We start from the raw sequence: 17869 nt of genomic DNA, 5'->3' as shown, positions 1-17869 counted from the left end.
TAGTCTTTGATCTGGACCTGGTCCAATGTGGTCTAGATGTGAAAGAATCAGCGAAATCTACCTTCTGCTTTGCATTTTCACAAATCTGAGTCTGTGATCATCTAGTCCAGATGTGAGCAGTCTAAGTAATTGTTTTTTTTGGACAATAAAGGTTTCACAAATATCAACGTGTGTTTCAGACAGCTTTACCTAAGATGTCTGACACTCTTTCACCACAAAGAGAAGGCAGATCGTTCATAAATGCACCTTGTTTCCCTTAAACTTTCCTCTTAACTGATGAATGCAAAACTCTGAATTAAAAGCAGACTTCAGCGTCGTCGGTTTATTATTACTGTGAATATTCTTGGCAGCCAGTTCAGACACAACTAACTAAAGTTAATAACTTCTATTCGTCTGTCACCGTTGCATTAAGACAGTTTGGACCTGAAGACGAGCTGTGATCTGAAATATAAAGTGCATCACTGATAAAATGTCTTTATGGAGGAATGTGTTAACTTCTGTTGGAGCTCTGACTCCTAAAGAAAAATGTCTGTCGAGCTGAAACACGACTCAGCTCACTAAACACGACGCCTCGTTTTCTACTACAAACTCCTGAAGTGTTGGACTGTTCCTTTAAAGACCTCCATGTTCTCGGTCAGAGGGGTCGAGGCTGATGCAGACCTGCCGTCTCCGGGCTCAGAGCCGGACTGTGTGTCGTCTTCGAGGGACTCCAGTTCCCCAGAGAAGCCTGGGCAGCCTTACGGTGAGCCAGCCGGTGAGTGATGGAGAAGCCGGCGTTTCCCTCCAGCTGAGACAAAACCACCAGCACCTGTCTGAGACCGAGACGGAGAGAACTTCACATCCGACATACAAAATCAGATCCATGAAGTTTACCACATTATGTTCATATTACAGTCTGGTCACTTCGACGCAACAGAAGGTAAAGAAGTAACTCTTCCAGAGCTGTAAAATCTCGTCTGCGTGTTTGAGCAGCTGAGACTCGTGGATCTTTCACGGAGTCTTTCCTTCTCCTTTGCTCTGGTGCTGCTGTGGTTGGACGTGCACACTCTCCACCTGCTTTACATTGAAAATATGATGTTAATCATATTTACATGAATAAATATTGATTACGTCTCTTTTTGTCTGAACAAATATTAAGAATAACAGTTTTTGTTTATGATATAAAACAGGAAAATATAACTTAGTCTTGTTTTTTCTCTCTCTTGTCTTAAATCATGACCTCAGTAATCTGAAACTGAGCAGAGGATGATCTTAAATCATGTCATCAGTAATCTGAACCTGTGCAGAAGATGATCTTAAATCATGTCCTCCGTAATCTGAAGCTGTGCAGAGGATGATCTTAAATCATGTCCTCAGTAATCTGAACCTCTGCAGAAGATGATCTTAAATCATGACATCAGTAATCTCCGCGAATCGCCACCTTAACGTGGTGGAGGAGTTTGAGTGGCTCAGTGATCCTGGGAGCTATGTTGTCCGGGGCATTAGCCCCTGGTAGGGTCTCCCAAGGCAAACAAGTCTCGGGGGAGAGCCCAGACTAAGAGCGGTTCAAACGACCCTAATGATAAGCAGCCCACGGACTTTAGCCACCTCGCCCGGACCAGGGAAACCGGGGCACCCTCCCGGAGCCAGACACAGGAGGGGAGCTCGTCGGCGAGCGTCTGGTGGCCGGGCCTTCGCCCATGGGGCCCGGTCGGGCTCAGCCCGAATAAACAGCATGGAGCAGCCACCCTGTGGACCCACCACCCACAGGGACAAGCATCGGGGTCGGGTGCAATGCAGACCGGGCGGCGGGTCAGGCGGGAGGCCTGGGCGAGCCGATCGCCGGCAGCATAGACTAGCTCTAGGGACATGGAACGTCACCTCGCTAGCGGGGAAAGAGCCAGAGCTGGTGCAGGAGGTGGAGCGATACCAGCTAGATATAGTTGGACTCACCTCCACACACAGCGCTGGCTCTGGAACCAAGCTCCTGGAGAGAGGTTGGACTTTGTCCTTTTCCGGAGTTGCCCAGGGTGAGAGGCGCTGGGCGGGAGTCGGGATACTCACGAGCCCCCGGCTGAGCGCCGCTGTGTTGGAGTTCTCCCCGGAGAATGAGAGGGTCGCCTCCATGCGCCTACGGGTTGCGGGGAGCAAGGCTCTGACTGTGGTTTGTGCTTACGCACCAAACAGCAGTTCAGAGTATCCGGCCTTCTTGGAGTCGGTGGGAGGGGTCCTGGAAAGGGCGCCACCTACCGACTCCATAGTTCTCCTGGGGGACTTCAATGCTCACGTGGGCAATGACGGAGAAACCTGGCGGGGGGTGATTGGGAGGAACGGCTTGCCCGATCTGAACCCGAATGGTGTCTCGTTATTGGACTTCTGTGCTTGCCACGGTTTGGCCATAACGAACACCATGTTCGAACATAAGGTGGCTCATAAGTGTACCTGGTACCAGAACACCTTAGGCCGGAGATCAATGATCGACTTTGTAATCGTATCATTTGATTTGCGGCCATATGTCTTGGACACTCGGGTGAAGAGAGGAGCAGAGCTGTCAACTGATCACCACCTGGTGGTGAGTTGGATCAGATGGCAGGGGAACCGGTTGGAAAGACCCGGCAAGCCCAAACGTGTAGTGAGGGTGAACTGTGAACGTCTGGCGGAGGACCCTGTCCGGGAGGTCTTTAACTCCCACCTCCGGAAGAACTTCTCACACATCCCGAGGGAGGTTGGGGACATGGAATCTGAATGGACCATGTTCAAAGCCTCTATTGTGGACGCGGCCGCTACGAGCTGTGGCCGGAAGGTCATCGGTGCCTGTCGTGGCGGCAACCCGAGAACCCGGTGGTGGACACCGGAGGTGAGGGAAGCCGTCAAGCTGAAGGAGACCTTCAAGGCCTGGTTGGCCCAGGGGTCTCCCGAAGCAGCTGACAGGTACCGGCAGGCCAGAAGGGCTGCAGCTGCGGTGGTCGCGAATGCTAAAACTCGGGCATGGGAGGAGTTCGGGGAGGCCATGGAGAAGGACTTTCGGTTGGCCTCAAGGAGGTTCTGGCAAACCATCCGACGGCTCAGGAAGGGAAAGCAGGGCTTACCCCAGGCTGTTCTCAGCAGGGGGGGGGGGAACTGCTGACCCGGACAGGGGACATCGTCGGGCGGTGGAAAGAGCACTTTGAGGAACTCCTAAACCCGACCAACATGTCCTCTGCAGAGGAGGCAGCGCCTGAAGATCTAGGGGGAGGCTCACCCATATCCCTGGCAGAGGCCGCTGAGGTAGTCAAAAAGCTCCTTGGTGGCAAGGCACCGGGGGTGGATGAGATCCGCCCTGAGATGCTGAAAGCGCTGGACATAGTTGGGCTGTCCTGGCTGACACGCCTCTTCAATGTCGCATGGGGGTCAGGATCAGTGCCCATGGACTGGCAGACCGGTGTGGTGGTTCCCATTTTCAAAAAGGGGGACCGGAGAGTGTGCTCGAATTACCGGGGTATCACACTACTCAGCCTCCCGGGGAAGGCTTATGCCAGGGTGCTGGAAAGGAGGCTCCGACCGTTTTTTCGAACCTCAGATTCAAGAGGAGCAATGCGGATTCCGTCCCAGCCGTGGAACAGTGGACCAGCTCTTTACCCTCGCAAGACTACTGGAGGTGTCCTGGGAGTTTGCCCAACCAGTCTACATGTGCTTTATGGACTTGGAGAAGGCTTTCGACCGGGTCCCTCGGGGGTTCTTGTGGGGGGTGCTGCGGGAGTATGGGGTGCCGGACCCATTACAACGGGCGATCCGGTCTCTGTACGACTGCAGGAGGAGCTGTGTCCACATTCTCGGCAATAAGTCAGACACGTTCCCGTTGGGTGTTGGCCTCCGCCAGGGCTGCCCTTTGTCTCCGGTCCTGTTCGTGACTTTCATGGACAGGATATCTAGGCGCAGCCTGGGGGTGGAGAACGTCAGGTTCGGGGGTCTCGGGATCGCCTCTCTGCTGTTTGCAGATGATGTGATCCTGTTAGCCTCCTCGGATCATGACCTCCAGCATTCACTGGGGCGGTTTGCAGCCGAGTGTGAAGCGGCGGGGAGTTAGCACCTCCAAATCTGAGGCCATGGTGCTCTGCCGGAAACCGGTGGATTGCTCCCTCCAGGTGGGGACGGAGTGCCTACCTCAAGCGAAGGAGTTCAAGTATCTCGGGGTCTTGTTCACGAGTGAGGGTAAGATGGAGCGGGAGATCGACAGACGGATCGGTGTGGCTGCAGCAGTAAAGCAGGCGCTGCACCGGACCGTCTTGGTGAAGAAGGAGCTGAGCCGGAAGGCAAAGCTCTCAATTTACCACTCGGTCTACGTTCCTACCCTCACCTTTGGTCACGAACTCTGGGTCGTGACCGAAAGGACAAGGTCGCGGCTACAAGCGGCCGAAATGAGCTTCCTCCGTAGGGTGGCCGGGCTCAGCCTTAGAGATAGGGTAAGGAGCTCGGTCATCAGGAGGGAGCTTGGAGTCGAGCCGCTACTCCTTCGCCTCGAAAGGAGTCAGCTGAGGTGGTTCGGGCATCTAATTAGGATGCCTCCTGGACGCCTCCCACTGGAGGTTTTCCAGGCACGTCCAACTGGGAAGAGACCCCGGGGAAGACCCAGAACATGCTGGAGGGATTACATCTCCCAGCTGGCCTGGGAACGCCTCGGGATCCCCCAGAATGAGCTGGAACATGTTGCCGGTGAGAGGGAGGTCTGGGTCAGCCTGCTTGGCCTGTTGCCACCGCGACCCGACCCCGGATAAGCGGAGGAAAATGGATGGATGGATGGATGGATGGATCAGTAATCTGAACCTGTGCAGAAGATGATATTAAATGATGTCCTCAGTAATCTGAACCTGTGCAGAAGATGATCTTAAATCATGACATCAGTAATCTGAAACTGTGCAGAGGATGATCTTAAATCATGTCCTCAGTAATCTGAACCTGTGCAGAAGATGATCTTAAATCATGTCCTCAGTAATCTGAACCTGTGCAGAAGATGATCTTAAATCATGACCTCAGTAATCTGAACCTGTGCAGAAGATGATCTTAAATCATGACATCAGTAATCTGAACCTGTGCAGAGGAGGGATGCTGTCGACGGTCTTCAGGCTGCTGCGCGTCGACACCACGTTGAAGCTGTCGCTGCAGTCACATGACACGTGGAGGTGATGCCGCGGGTGTCTGTTCTCCACCATGACGATAATCCCCGCCCAGCCGTGGGTCAGGTAGTAACAGGTCATCCCCTCTCTGCCCTAAGGAGGGGGGGAGTACACTTTACTGCCACACTGTGAAAATTCTCCATGACAAGTAAAAGTCCTGCACTGTAATCTGTACTTTCTGGATTAATATTCCTACTGCATGTGTATGTTGCTTTTTAACTCCTTTATATCCTGTTGGTTAGTTTAATCTACATTAATGATCATGTTCTATAAGATCATCAGATGTTTGTAGCGTTAGAACCACGTCTCTCTACAAAGAAAAGCTTTGTGACGATGCATTTAACATCTGATCCAAGAGGCTTTTTAAAGAGTTGATTTATCTGAAAGAGGAGCAGAATGAAGGAATTAAAGGACTCACACCTGAACACAATCAGACACGACTCGGTCACACTGATGGAGGACGGAGTGGATGTTACCTCGTGTCTCTCTCCTTTGGTTTCCGTCAGATGGATGACGGCGTCGGCGACGGTGGTGTTCGAGGCCGTGAGCTGCTCCACCATCACCAGTCTGGAGCTGTAGACCGCCAGCATGTAGCCGGGCTCCTCGGACCGGCCGCCGCTCGCTGAACGGACACAACGGGGGGGCGGTTAGATTATAATTAATCTGAAGGAAGACATGTTATCAGGGCCATTGTAGGTAAAAAAATAAAATAAATATGGAGCCGGGGGATAATAGTCTGAGAAAAAAAGTCTAAATTTCTGTGATTAAAGTCGTTTTTTTACATATAGCACGTTTCATAATAAAATGTGCAATAAATGCATTTCACAAGAGATTAAATGAACATTAAAAACAACAGAAATTATTAAAAATAGACAAATAAAAGAGAAAAAAATAAATATAACGATTTAAAACATTATATAAAAAAATAATTACATACATTTTTTTTTAATTAATGGTAAATACATTTATTTTGAGGAAAAAGCGAGTTTTGAAAGATGAGTTTTAGGTTTTCTTTCTCTTGGGAATACGTAGCTTGTTTCTTTCTATTATTTCATTATTTTTTATTAATATTAATTACTAATGATGAGTTAACTTTGCTAGCAAGGCCATTTAGGCGACAGCTTTTATTTTGATTAACAGATTGCTGTTAGAGAGTTTAGTTTAATTTAAGATGTTAGTTTAACATGTTAAATTAGACTTAAGAAACACATAAGGGGGTAAAGACGTGCAGACGATGGCGGTGCTCTTACTCGTCCCCTCCGTGGCGGCGCTGTGCCAGTGGTTGAAGGCGCAGCAGAGCACGGCGTACTCTCCCGGCTCCAGCATCACGTCGCAGCCCACGAACCTCCTCACCGAGCGGCGGCTGTGAGCCAGCAGGCGGCCGAGCGCCGGCGTCCCCGAGCCGTCGAAGGAGACCCGGAACAACAACACGCACAGATCCAACAGGTGGCTCTCCGCCGTGTCCCACCGCCTGAGGAGACAGGGTCCAGTTCATGCTTCAGGTCTTTGAGCTCATAAATGTGAGAACGATGATGTTCAACAATGAATCAGATGGGACTCTTTATCCTTTCTTTACAAAAAACGAGAAGCAAACTTCTTTAAATGCAAAGTCAATGCAAAGGAGAAGAATTCACCAATTTTGTGTTGAGATATTTAACTTGTTGTGTCGCTTCAGTCGTTCAGCGTTGAGATTCTCCTGCTGACAACAGTTGATGAAGCCATGTGTATAAATGAACCATAGACTATCTATGGGGAAACCATAACGTCGCTTTATGTGGAGATGATGTTATTTAGAGTGCTGATGGAGCAGCTACGATGTTAGCATAGCCTAGCACTGATTGATCCAAACTCCATTCAGAAAACAGCCGGTGATATTCACCGAGCACCTCCGGATTGTGTTATGAAGCCAGACTCTCGGGTTATCTGGGGCTTCCACAACACGCACAGCAGCAGCAGTGGATATTTCAGCCATAAAGGATAAAACTTCGTCGACGATGTTCCAAGATGAGGAGACGGAAAAGAGGCTAAACGCTGCAACTTCATTCTGTTTAAGATGGAGAACGTTTGAAGCTATCCGGGACTTTAAAGTCTGGATTTCTGGAAGGAGAAGTTATTTTAAGAATGAAGAATGAAGAATTCAAACTCTCTTATGGAATGTGTGTGTATTTTGGTGTGGAAGAGATCTTCAGCGATTGAATTCTTTAATAAGCAACAAGGAGGTTTTGTCAGCGTTGTCCTACCGGCTGCCCTGCTGGAACAAAGCCAGCTCCATGGCCGTTCTCTCCAGCACTGTGATGGTCGCCACCGTCACCGGGACGTCGGCTCCTCGGGGAAAAACACCCGGCGCTCGGACCTCCTGCCAGTCTGAATGAATCTTACAGATATCCACTGAGTCAAAGTACCTGTCAAAAAACACACTCACAGACATTAGTGAATGCATCAACACATTTACTTATTTCATTCATGAGATAACCAGGCAGCAAACCTCCGGATCTGAAAAGTGAAGTCAAAGCTTCAGGTGCCAACCTGCATCCTCTCTAGTGTCCACCAGGGGGCGACTCCTCTGGTCGTATAGAAGTCTATGAGAAAATGACTCTACTTCTCTCTTGATTTATTACCTCAGTAAACATTGTAAACATGAGTTTATGGTCTCAATCTCTAGTTTCAAGTCTTCTTCAATACAGCATGATGTTCATTTAGTACATTATGGTCCATTTAGAGTCACACAGACCATAAAGCAGGGGATGCTTTAGGTCCAAAAACCACAATGCTGATGGCGAAAAAAACAAGATGGCGACGACCAAAATGCTAACTCCAAGCTTCAAACTACAAACCAATAGGTGACATCACTGACTACATCCACTTCTTAGATAGTCTATAGAATTGACCCTTTTTCTGTAAGTAAGCAATCTGAACGTGACGACGTAGTTTAAGTTGGGAATGTTAAGGAATTTAAGAGATCACAACTTCTCTAAAGAAGTGCAGCCTTTGTTAACTCCTGATCTACCTGATGAAATCCCAGAAGTCCATCCAGAACAGGCCGTCCTCAGCTCGCTGGGCGCACAGCTCCCTCTTCAGGTGTGGAGGCCAGTTGGGCCAGTGGTCTGCCCAGGGTCCAGTCCAGGAGAAGCGACCCCACGGGTTCCTCAGCTGCAGTAGCCTTAAAAAACAACAACAGGAAGCGCAAGTTAGACGCCATCCATCCATCCATCCATCCTCCTCCTCTTATCCGGGGTCGGGTCACGGTGGCAGCAGGCTCAGCAGGCTGACCCAGACTTCCCTCTCAGCCGCAACATGTTCCAGCTCGTTCTGGGGGATCCCGAGGTGTTCCCAGGCCAGCTGGGAGATATAATCCCTCCAGCGTGTTCTGGGTCTTCCTCGGGGTCTCTTCCCAGTTGGGTGTGCCAGGAAAACCTCCAGTAGGAGGCGCCCAGGAGGCATCCTGATTAGATGCTGAACCACCTCAGCTGACTCCTTTCGACGCGAAGGAGGAGCGGCTCAACTCCAAGTTCCCTCCTGATGTCCGAGCTCCTCACCCTCCTCACCCTCCTCACCCTCCTCCCCCTCCTCCCCCTATCTCTAAGGCTGAGCACGGCCACCCTACGGAGGAAACTCATTTCGGCCGCTTGTAGCCGTGATCTCGTTCTTTCGGTCACGACCCAGAGTTCGTTAAAAGTTAGACGCCACTTTATAACAATTAAATCTAAACAAATACAGCATGAACAAACCTGAAAATACGAAAGGTGTACGAATGTTTCCAATAAGTTGTGTGTTACAGAATGCATTAGAATGATTCCTCTTTGCATATTTATCTGATGTAATTTATATTTCCCCAAATATAAAAAGGTAAAATCGTGTGTTTTCCCACCACGTACTTTAACACGGTGCAGAGGCAGACATGTTTCAGCCCAACAGACTGTTTCACATGCGTGACTTTAGTAAATCCAGAGGAATAATAGTCAGCTTGTCTCCTGTAATCTGCGAGCCTCACGCTGCAAACACTCGCTGCTATGACATGAAAACTGTGACTCCACTCCGTAGACTAACATTTGGGAGAAGTAGAGCACCGGTTATTGGCAGATGGCTGAGATTGTGAATCTATATCAGGAGAGGATAAGTCAGATTGTTAATACTATACCTGAAGATACTACTTCCATGTCACATTATAACCCTGTCTCTGGCTTTATAGCTTCAATGGTAACAAGCTGGACATGGACGGTGACACTCCACACTACCTGTGCATTTACTGGGAAACAAAACAGACTTGAGTCCTCACCTGTGACCGTCTACATCTCTCACATCGAGGACAGAGTAAGCGTGACGTGGACGTAAACCCACAGACTCGTACATCGCGTCATCCACCTTCATGTTACCTCCTCCACAAGACGCCCCCATTAGGAAGCTAGCAGCACGAAACATGACAGAGTTAGGACTTATTCTCAACAGATAATTAAGAACGAGCCTCCTCCTGACACTCACCCTGCTTCTTTGGAGCTCAGCATCTTGGCCCAGATGAGGTCTGTGTCGATCGGTTCCTCCTTGGGGTTGGTGGTACTGATCTGGAGAGCCAGCGACTCGCAGGGGGCCCCGGTCAGCGTGGAGAGGCCCTCGATGGCACGACCCGCCTGCAAAGCAAAGTAGGAGCCGTGGAGCTTGGCGAGCGCCTTTTCAATCAGAGCCACCCAGAGCTGCTTCCTCTGGGCCTGGAGAGGGAAGAGGACGGGACTCATTATCTCCTGTACAACAGCTTAGACATCACATCTGGTGATAAGCAGAGGAACATCAGTGCTGCCCCATCACTAAATGACTCCTCCTTGATACATGAACAGAGTGTTTAGAGTCGAGCGTTCCACCTGAGAGAAGAGCAGGTGTCCACTGTCGTCACACGGCAGCATGTCGTCTACCAGCACCGTGGTCCACGAGCCGTCTTTGCACAGACGCACCTGATAGGCTCCTTCTGCACACAGCGAGCGCGTCACCATCACCTTCTCCACCAGCTCGGGACGTTCGGCCAGAACAGCCAAGGCACTCAGGAACCTGCTCTCCAAAAAACACCCAGACACACGAGTGACTGGATCCACCTGGAGGCTAAAGGAGCTACAGAGCTCTCCGGGCGCCTGTTAGTGCGCTTCATCTCTGAGAGCGAAGTATTAAAGGAGACAGACTCATTGAAATACAGAGTGGTATTCCACAGAGCTTCTCCTGATTACTCAGCAGAGGTGGAGGAAGCACTCAGATCCTTTAATTAAGCAGAAGTAGTGTTACCAACGTGTACAAATACTGTTAATACACTGATGTTATAAGTTAAAGTATTATCAGCTAAATGTACTCAAAGGTACTTACCATTATACATTTACTGTAATACATAATGTTTTGATCTTATTGAACCTTTTTATTTGATCTTTTACATCTTTAACACGTGTCTTATGTATGTCGTATGTTTTTGTCACATAGGTTTATGATCTCTGCTTATTTTTCTATGTTTTCATTTTTTTCCCATTGAGTGAAAGCTGCTCCTCTGAAATGTTCGATATCAATAAACTTGACAAGTTTTAAATAAATGTAGAGCTGTAAAAAAATATGATATTTCCTTTTGAGATGTAAAAGTATAAAGTAGCACAAAAATGGAAATATTTCAGTACGATAAATGTATCGACCTCACTGCTCTCAGCTGGAAGCACTAAATATAAACGCAAAACAAACACTATGTCGATATGTTCCCACTTCTATAAATGTTTTTATTACATACACGTCAGAGTAACGTCCCACATCTGGGAATATATCAAGACAATTAACTTTTCTTATTAGGTTGTTATTCAAAAGTTGTCTTTTTAAATCCATGTTTGTTACAGAGAAATGGACGATGTCACTATGATGGAGTAATGTAAATAGAGCATTATAGTATTATAACCGTCTGCATCCTTAAATAACTATTATATTAAAGAAACATAACTATTTAAAACAGTATGATCTTGAACAAACACACTTAGTGAGTTAGTTCGTGCTCATTTAAAATCTAATAAGTATAGAAAGTATTAAATAAATAAAGCAGCGGCCGCGGGCTCACCAGCAGTTACCCAGAAGTCCCTGCAGGATGTCGGAGGGGCGGAGCGTGCGGAACACGCTCCACCCCTCCGCGCGCTCTCTGGAGCTGCAGCAGTTGATTTGCTGCGGGCGAAGCCACCTCCTGACGCGGTGCTGCACGCTGTCGTCCGCCGGGAAGCCCACCGACGTCGGACCGGGAGGGAAGCTGTCGTCCACAAACGTCACGGCGTTCTGGTGACGAGCCAATCAAATCACAGGAAACAACCTCAGTGAGGTGCAGGAAAAGAAATGCAACAATATTCAGATTGAAGCGTTAAAAAGGTCCAAAATCCCTTGTTTTGCATATTAGATGCCGCGTGACGTCTCATCATTTTAATAGTTTGAGGTCTTTTGTTATTTAAATATTGTATTGTTTGTTTTTTAAATTGCTGTTAACTGTATTAGAAAAGTAAATCATGATGATATGTTTGCTCTTCTGTTAACTTCTGTTAACTTCTGTTTCTGTGACATTTAGTTTGTTTTCTTTTGGACAAGTTACTGTTGAAAAAGCGACTTTTAATCTCAATGACACTTCCAATGGTTAAATAAAAGTAAAGTAGTACAGCGGTAGTAGTTCACCACAGACAAAGTGGTGAGTTTATCTCATCTGATCCACAAAGTCATGGTTTCTCTACTGTGAGGGTTCAGCACCATCATGGAACTAAACGTCTTCTCTCACTTAATCTAAAGCTCCTTCACCTCGTGTTCTGTTCTAGTATAAAGAGCAGCTCCGTGTTTCAGACATGAATGCAGACGGGTTTGCTGATGAGAATGCAACCTTCAACACACTTTTGGATCGGCTTCGCTCGGCAGAACCGGAGGTTGCCGCCTGGTTGTGATGTCTTCAGGTACGTCCATGTGTTCCAGAGAAACGCTCCTCTGTGAGTGTCAGTGAAGGAACAATCAACTCAACAACTCAACTTAAAGGTGCACAAACCTCTCTGCAGAAGCCCACGATGTTCTCCCACAGCTCCTTGGCCTCCCCCTCGTCGCTCTGCCGCAGCGCCTCCACCGGCGTGCTCTCCTTCCTCTTCGGGGTCGGTGCCGGCTGCAGCTGGGCGGCCTGCCGCTGAGGCGTGTGGCAGGCCAGGCAGTGTTTGGCTTTGACCTCGTTGATGAGAGTGCAGGCGGGACACGACCACTCCTCTGTGTCGTTGGCGAGGTTGGCGGCGGCAAGGCACGGCGGGAACGACGCAGGTGTGGGCGACAGCGGCGACATCTCCTCCTTCAGGATGCTGAGCCGTCTGCCGGGCGGCAGCTCCGGTTGTGAAACGGCGAGCGTTGACGCGGAAGGACTTAAGGTAGGAGTCTGACCGAGGCAGCCGTCTGGAGGCGGCACCTCTCTGCGGCTGCAGGGAAGAGGGTTGTGATGACCTGAGGAGTTTGTGTGTGGACGTGAAGCTTCCACCGGTAAACTCTCTCCGCCGGTCGAGATGCAAAGGGACAGCGCCCCCGCTGCAGGCTCCGGCTGTCCCGCTCCGGTTGGCTCCCCTGGCATGAGCAAGGCATCAGCAGGGATCTGGGGGAGAGACAGTTTGCGTGGTCCGCCACAAGCAGAGCAGGACATGGAGGTTGGGGTGTTCTGCAGAGTGCACCTCAAACACTCCCAGACCAGGCTCTGAATAATGGCGTCCTCCGGCCTCAGGAGTCCGGAGCAGCTGCTGGAGCGCCGAGGTCGGGGCCGGTCCCCGGACGAGCCCCCCCGGGGTCGGTCCAGGGTGCCGCCGCCGGTGGAGCACCCGCACAGCGAGCAGGCCGGGTGGTCGGCGGGGTTGGACAGCGTACAGCGTGGGCAGGACCAGCGCCCGTCCTCCCTGCCGGTCCCCTGCCACGTCCACCGGGTGTCCGGTCTCCGCCGAGGGGCTTCGCAGACGGAGCAGCGGGGGGCGCCGGCTGCGTTGAGGAAAGTGCAGCAGCCACAAGCCCACTGGCTCCTCTGCACCGGCATCGACCCCGAGGAGAAACTGGAGAGAGAACACAGCACCTCACAGTATTTATACATCACGTATACCTGCACCGAGTTTTAAACAGACTTCAAATGTCCTTCAAATTCCTTTGTGTTAAGCACATTAATGTTATTTCATAAGACGTTTATTGCGTCTACAAGTATAAAAGTGACGCAATAAAGAACACAAAATGCTCTTTATTGTCTATGATTTAAACCTGTTCTGATAATTCTGTTGAAATAGTTTTTTTTAGAAGATGCTAAACTTGGATGTGCAGAGAATCCTTCAGGGGTGTTACGGACATTATGGTCACTCAGCGTTATAATAACCACACATATCTGATGACAGCAGACATAATGTAGAGAGCATGAGCAGCGTCTTCCAACTGAACTCTGTTTCATGTAACTGTAAAAATCTGGAGTGGAGAGAAGGCTGGGGGGGGGGGGGGGGGGGTCCAAATAAAAACGGATATTAACATGTGTTTGTAGCATGACAGAAGGAGCTGTGTGACAACATCGACGCTCCCTCACAGACTGATGTATTATATGTATTATATATATTATATATATTATATGTATTATATATATTATATATATTATATGTATTATATATATTATATGTATTATATGTATTATATATATTATATGTATTATATGTATTATATATATTATATGTATTATATGTATTATATATATTATATATATTATATGTATTATATGTATTATATATATTATATATATTATATGTATTATATATATTATATATATTATATGTATTATATATATTATATGTATTATATGTATTATATATATTATATATATTATATGTATTATATGTATTATATGTATTATATGTATTATATATATTATATGTATTATATGTATTATATATATTATATGTATTATATATATTATATATATTATATGTATTATATGTATTATATGTATTATATATATTATATGTATTATATGTATTATATATATTATATATATTATATGTATTATATGTATTATATATATTATATGTATTATATGTATTATATATATTATATATATTATATGTATTATATATATTATATGTATTATATGTATTATATATATTATATATATTATATGTATTATATATATTATATGTATTATATATATTATATGTATTATATGTATTATATATATTATATGTATTATATGTATTATATATATTATATGTATTATATATATTATATATATTATATGTATTATATGTATTATATGTATTATATGTATTATATGTATTATATATATTATATATATTATATATATTATATGTATTATATGTATTATATATATTATATATATTATATGTATTATATATATTATATGTATTATATATATTATATGTATTATATATATTATATGTATTATATGTATTATATATATTATATGTATTATATGTATTATATATATTATATGTATTATATATATTATATATATTATATGTATTATATGTATTATATGTATTATATGTATTATATGTATTATATATATTATATATATTATATATATTATATGTATTATATGTATTATATATATTATATAATTAAAGTGTTAAGTTCTGCTAAATGTTCTTTGGACTCCTGTAGTTGTGTTTGTGGCTGATCAGCAGAATATTTAAAGTATTTATTGTCCTTTTTATTCTTGCTTGTACTATTGTCTTGAATTATTCTTTTCCTTCTGTAAGAACTTTGATAATTAAAAATGTTGGATGAGTTTTACATTTAAGGTTTAATCTGAATATGATACGAGATATAAAGTTAAAGTATAAACGTCTTACTTCTCATACACTTTATATTTTAGTCTTCTATTTAATCTTTAGTTTTTTATTTTAGTTGAATTTTGGACTTTATTTAAGACTTATTGCCGTTCTATTCTACTCTGCACTGGGGTCAGTATTAGCTATCTACACTTAATCATTTGTATTCTATCGCTTTCTGTTGTAATCTTTAATGAAACTCTGGCACAAGATCAGGATAATAAAGTTCTTCTCATCTGAAGTCACTTTCGGTCCGTTCTGATCTGCATTAAACCAGATGAGAGTAGATCTCTGCCAGACTCTGGTCTGCAGTCCGGTCCTCAGGGACTCCTGGTGGCGCTACTTCCTGTCAGAGTAACTGGACTCCTCATGGAGGCTTCATAAACACAGCACAGTAATAATTAATAAGAGGAAGGCTGAGGTTTACTTTATATCCAACCATTCATGAAAAATTCATGACACACATTCTGGAGCTCAGGAATCTACACAAGTGTAGAATATAAATTTGAACATTCAGCCGTCAGCTGTGAGGAGTAATAACATGAATTAATCATCACGATCACTTGTTTCCACACGTAGAGTTAAACAAACAAACAAGCCTGAATCCTGGAACACGGATCAACCAGGAGGCAACCTCCGGTTCTGTAAAGTGAAGTCAAAGCTTCAAGTGTTAAAGCTGCATTCTCTCTAGTGTCCACCAGGGGGCGACTCCTCTGGTTGTATAGAAGTCTATGAGAAAATGACTCTACTTCTCTCTTGATTTATTACCTCAGTAAACATTGTAAACATGAGTTTATGGTCTCAATCTCTAGTTTCAAGTCTTCTTCAATACAGCATGATGTTCATTTAGTACATTATGGTCCATTTAGAGTCAAACAGACCATAAAGCAGGGGATGCTTTAGGGCGGGGCTACACGGTGATTGACAGGTCTCTACCAAAGCGTTGTGCGGTCTGAGTGTTGTCCGTGTTTCTGTCTTACAACTTTCACCCTTTTAGAGTGTTTTCACTTCATGGAAGTTGATTGTAACATTTTGGTTGCATTTGGAAATTGTGAGCATTCTGTTGTACTTAGCTCCGCCCTCTAGTGTCCCTTCTGGTTGTAAATAAACAAGATGGCGACAGCCCAAAACCAAGAACCCAGAGCCCTATCCCGTTCTCAGGTATCTCTTACCTGCGCTCTCTGTGCCTGTCGGGTCGGGGAAGCTGCCGAGGGAGGGAGGCGCTCTGGCTGCTCCTCAGACATCCCATGACGGGGGAGGGGGGCAGAGCTGCACCCCGGGGTGCAGCATCATCACTCTCGGCCTCGTCAATGAGGGAGGAGGTGGAACCTCCCATGATGCAGCTGGCTCAGGAGGAGGAGGAGGCGCCCTGAAGGAGGAGGAGGAGGCAGAGGGAGAGTTGGCATCTATTCTGAGGAATCCCAAAAAAACATCAATCCCAAATATTCTGTGGTTCAACTTCTCTTTATCACATATAACCTTAAACTGAATAACTGAATTATTATTAAACTAATTGATGATTTTCTGACATTTTAAAGACAAAATGACCAATTGAGAAAACGATCTGCAGATTGTCAATAATACAAATAATCTTTACTCGAAGCTCTAATTGAAAAGATGCATGCTGACATTAGAGGTGAGCACATGAAGCTGTACGGGTCAACACTACTAGTTTGATTAAACACATCTAAATATGTGGCTCTACAAACCTTAAACTGAGGTTTTATTTTGATTTGTTTAGAAGTGCATCTTATTTATACTTCATCAGTGTCAGCAGGGACAAATAAGCATCAGTGTCCTGCAGAGAAACACATCTAAAGCTCCATTAGTGAGCGACGTGGCTCACAGTCTCACTCCAGTGTTGTCCTTGGACAAGGACTTCAGACCCGCCTGAGAACCTGAGGAGCTGCAGCTTCAGATGTGAGCGATGAAGACACACCGACCACAAAGACACTCGTCCTCGATCAAACATGCACTTCTTGTATCGTTATTAAATCACACCTCAAAAGAATGTGTCCTTTGTCTTTTATCTGTCTCTGAATGACTAAATAATCAAAGCATTAAAGACAAACTCATTGAAGAGACTCAAAACTGAGTCAAATGAATGCATTCAAAAAGAATTCCTCCGTGCCTCACTGCAGATGCTTCCCTGCTGATGGAGAAGTTCACATAGACTTTAGGTACCTGGTGCACCTGCAGCATACAGCTGCTGGCTGGAGGAGAAACTGCAGAGAGGACAGAGACAGACAGCAGCTCGGGGGACAGTCGGGACTCACCTGCTGCAGACGGGACACGCTGGACTTCAGGTGAGGAGATGGATGTTTGCTGCAGCTGTCTGAGATCTCCATGCATCCCTCTTTAATATGAGCCCGATGTGCAGAGTCACCACCACCACCTCTCTCCTCTCACCATCACCGTCAAGCTGCAGGCAACACCAGACACTTCCTGTCACAATATTTCAAAATAAAACTACATTTAACCACCGTGGGTTGCAGCATTTTGGGTTAAATCAAACTTTCATACAAAAACATGACCAGAACATTTTTAAATAAAACATATATATATATATGTTTTATATATGATATATGTACTCTATCGCAAAACAATCATCCAATGTAAAGGAAATGAGACAACTTCTTCTTTTATTTTTAAATGATCCGTCCTCAAGTGTGAAGATTTGCAGTCTTTATTTGTCATATGTGAGTAAAGTGAATATCTTTGAGTTTGGACAAAACAAGCAAACAATTCACAATTGTTCACACGTTATAGTCTTAATAAATCAATATTAGATTAATAAAGTGTATTAATCTTAGATTGCAGCCCTGAAGCAGTTTAGACACAACCTTGTAGAACTAGTGGCATATATTTCAAACATTTATTTTGTATTAATGAATACATTAATTGTATTAATAAATAAAT

The 17869-nt window shown here is 45.4% G+C and overlaps 1 protein-coding gene across 1 annotated transcript; it reads right to left on the bottom strand.

Moving 5' to 3' along the window:
* Window positions 1-634: 634 nt before the first annotated feature.
* Window positions 635-16286, bottom strand: LOC142943597 (calpain-15-like). Its single transcript, XM_076085194.1, has 12 exons — window positions 16123-16286; window positions 12154-13180; window positions 11200-11408; window positions 9986-10169; window positions 9612-9835; window positions 9409-9534; window positions 8140-8292; window positions 7373-7534; window positions 6383-6603; window positions 5609-5754; window positions 5047-5225; window positions 635-812 (listed from the first exon to the last, which is right to left on the bottom strand). The coding sequence occupies exons 1-12, from the start codon at window positions 16284-16286 to the stop codon at window positions 635-637; spliced, it is 2973 nt and encodes a 990-aa protein (XP_075941309.1).
* Between the last annotated feature and the right edge of the window lie 1583 nt (window positions 16287-17869).

The sequence above is a fragment of the Anarhichas minor genome, unplaced genomic scaffold (genome assembly GCF_050575085.1).
Source record: "Anarhichas minor isolate MPS153535 unplaced genomic scaffold, ASM5057508v1 ptg000140l, whole genome shotgun sequence".
NCBI lineage: Eukaryota > Metazoa > Chordata > Actinopteri > Perciformes > Anarhichadidae > Anarhichas > Anarhichas minor.
The sequence above is the reverse complement of the archived record's forward strand: the minus strand, read 5'-3'. Positions and strand labels throughout refer to the sequence as shown.

Excerpts from the sequence above, each read along its gene's own strand:
- LOC142943597 (XM_076085194.1), bottom strand. The coding sequence starts at position 16,286 with ATGGGAGGTTCCACCTCCTCCCTCATTGACGAGGCCGAGAGTGATGAT. Across the intron at positions 10,170-11,199 it reads GGACTTCTGGGTAACTGCTG|GTTCCTGAGTGCCTTGGCTG; the intron begins GTGAGCCCGCGG and ends TTTGGAGAGCAG. Across the intron at positions 9,836-9,985 it reads GACACCTGCTCTTCTCTCAG|GCCCAGAGGAAGCAGCTCTG; the intron begins GTGGAACGCTCG and ends TTCCCTCTCCAG.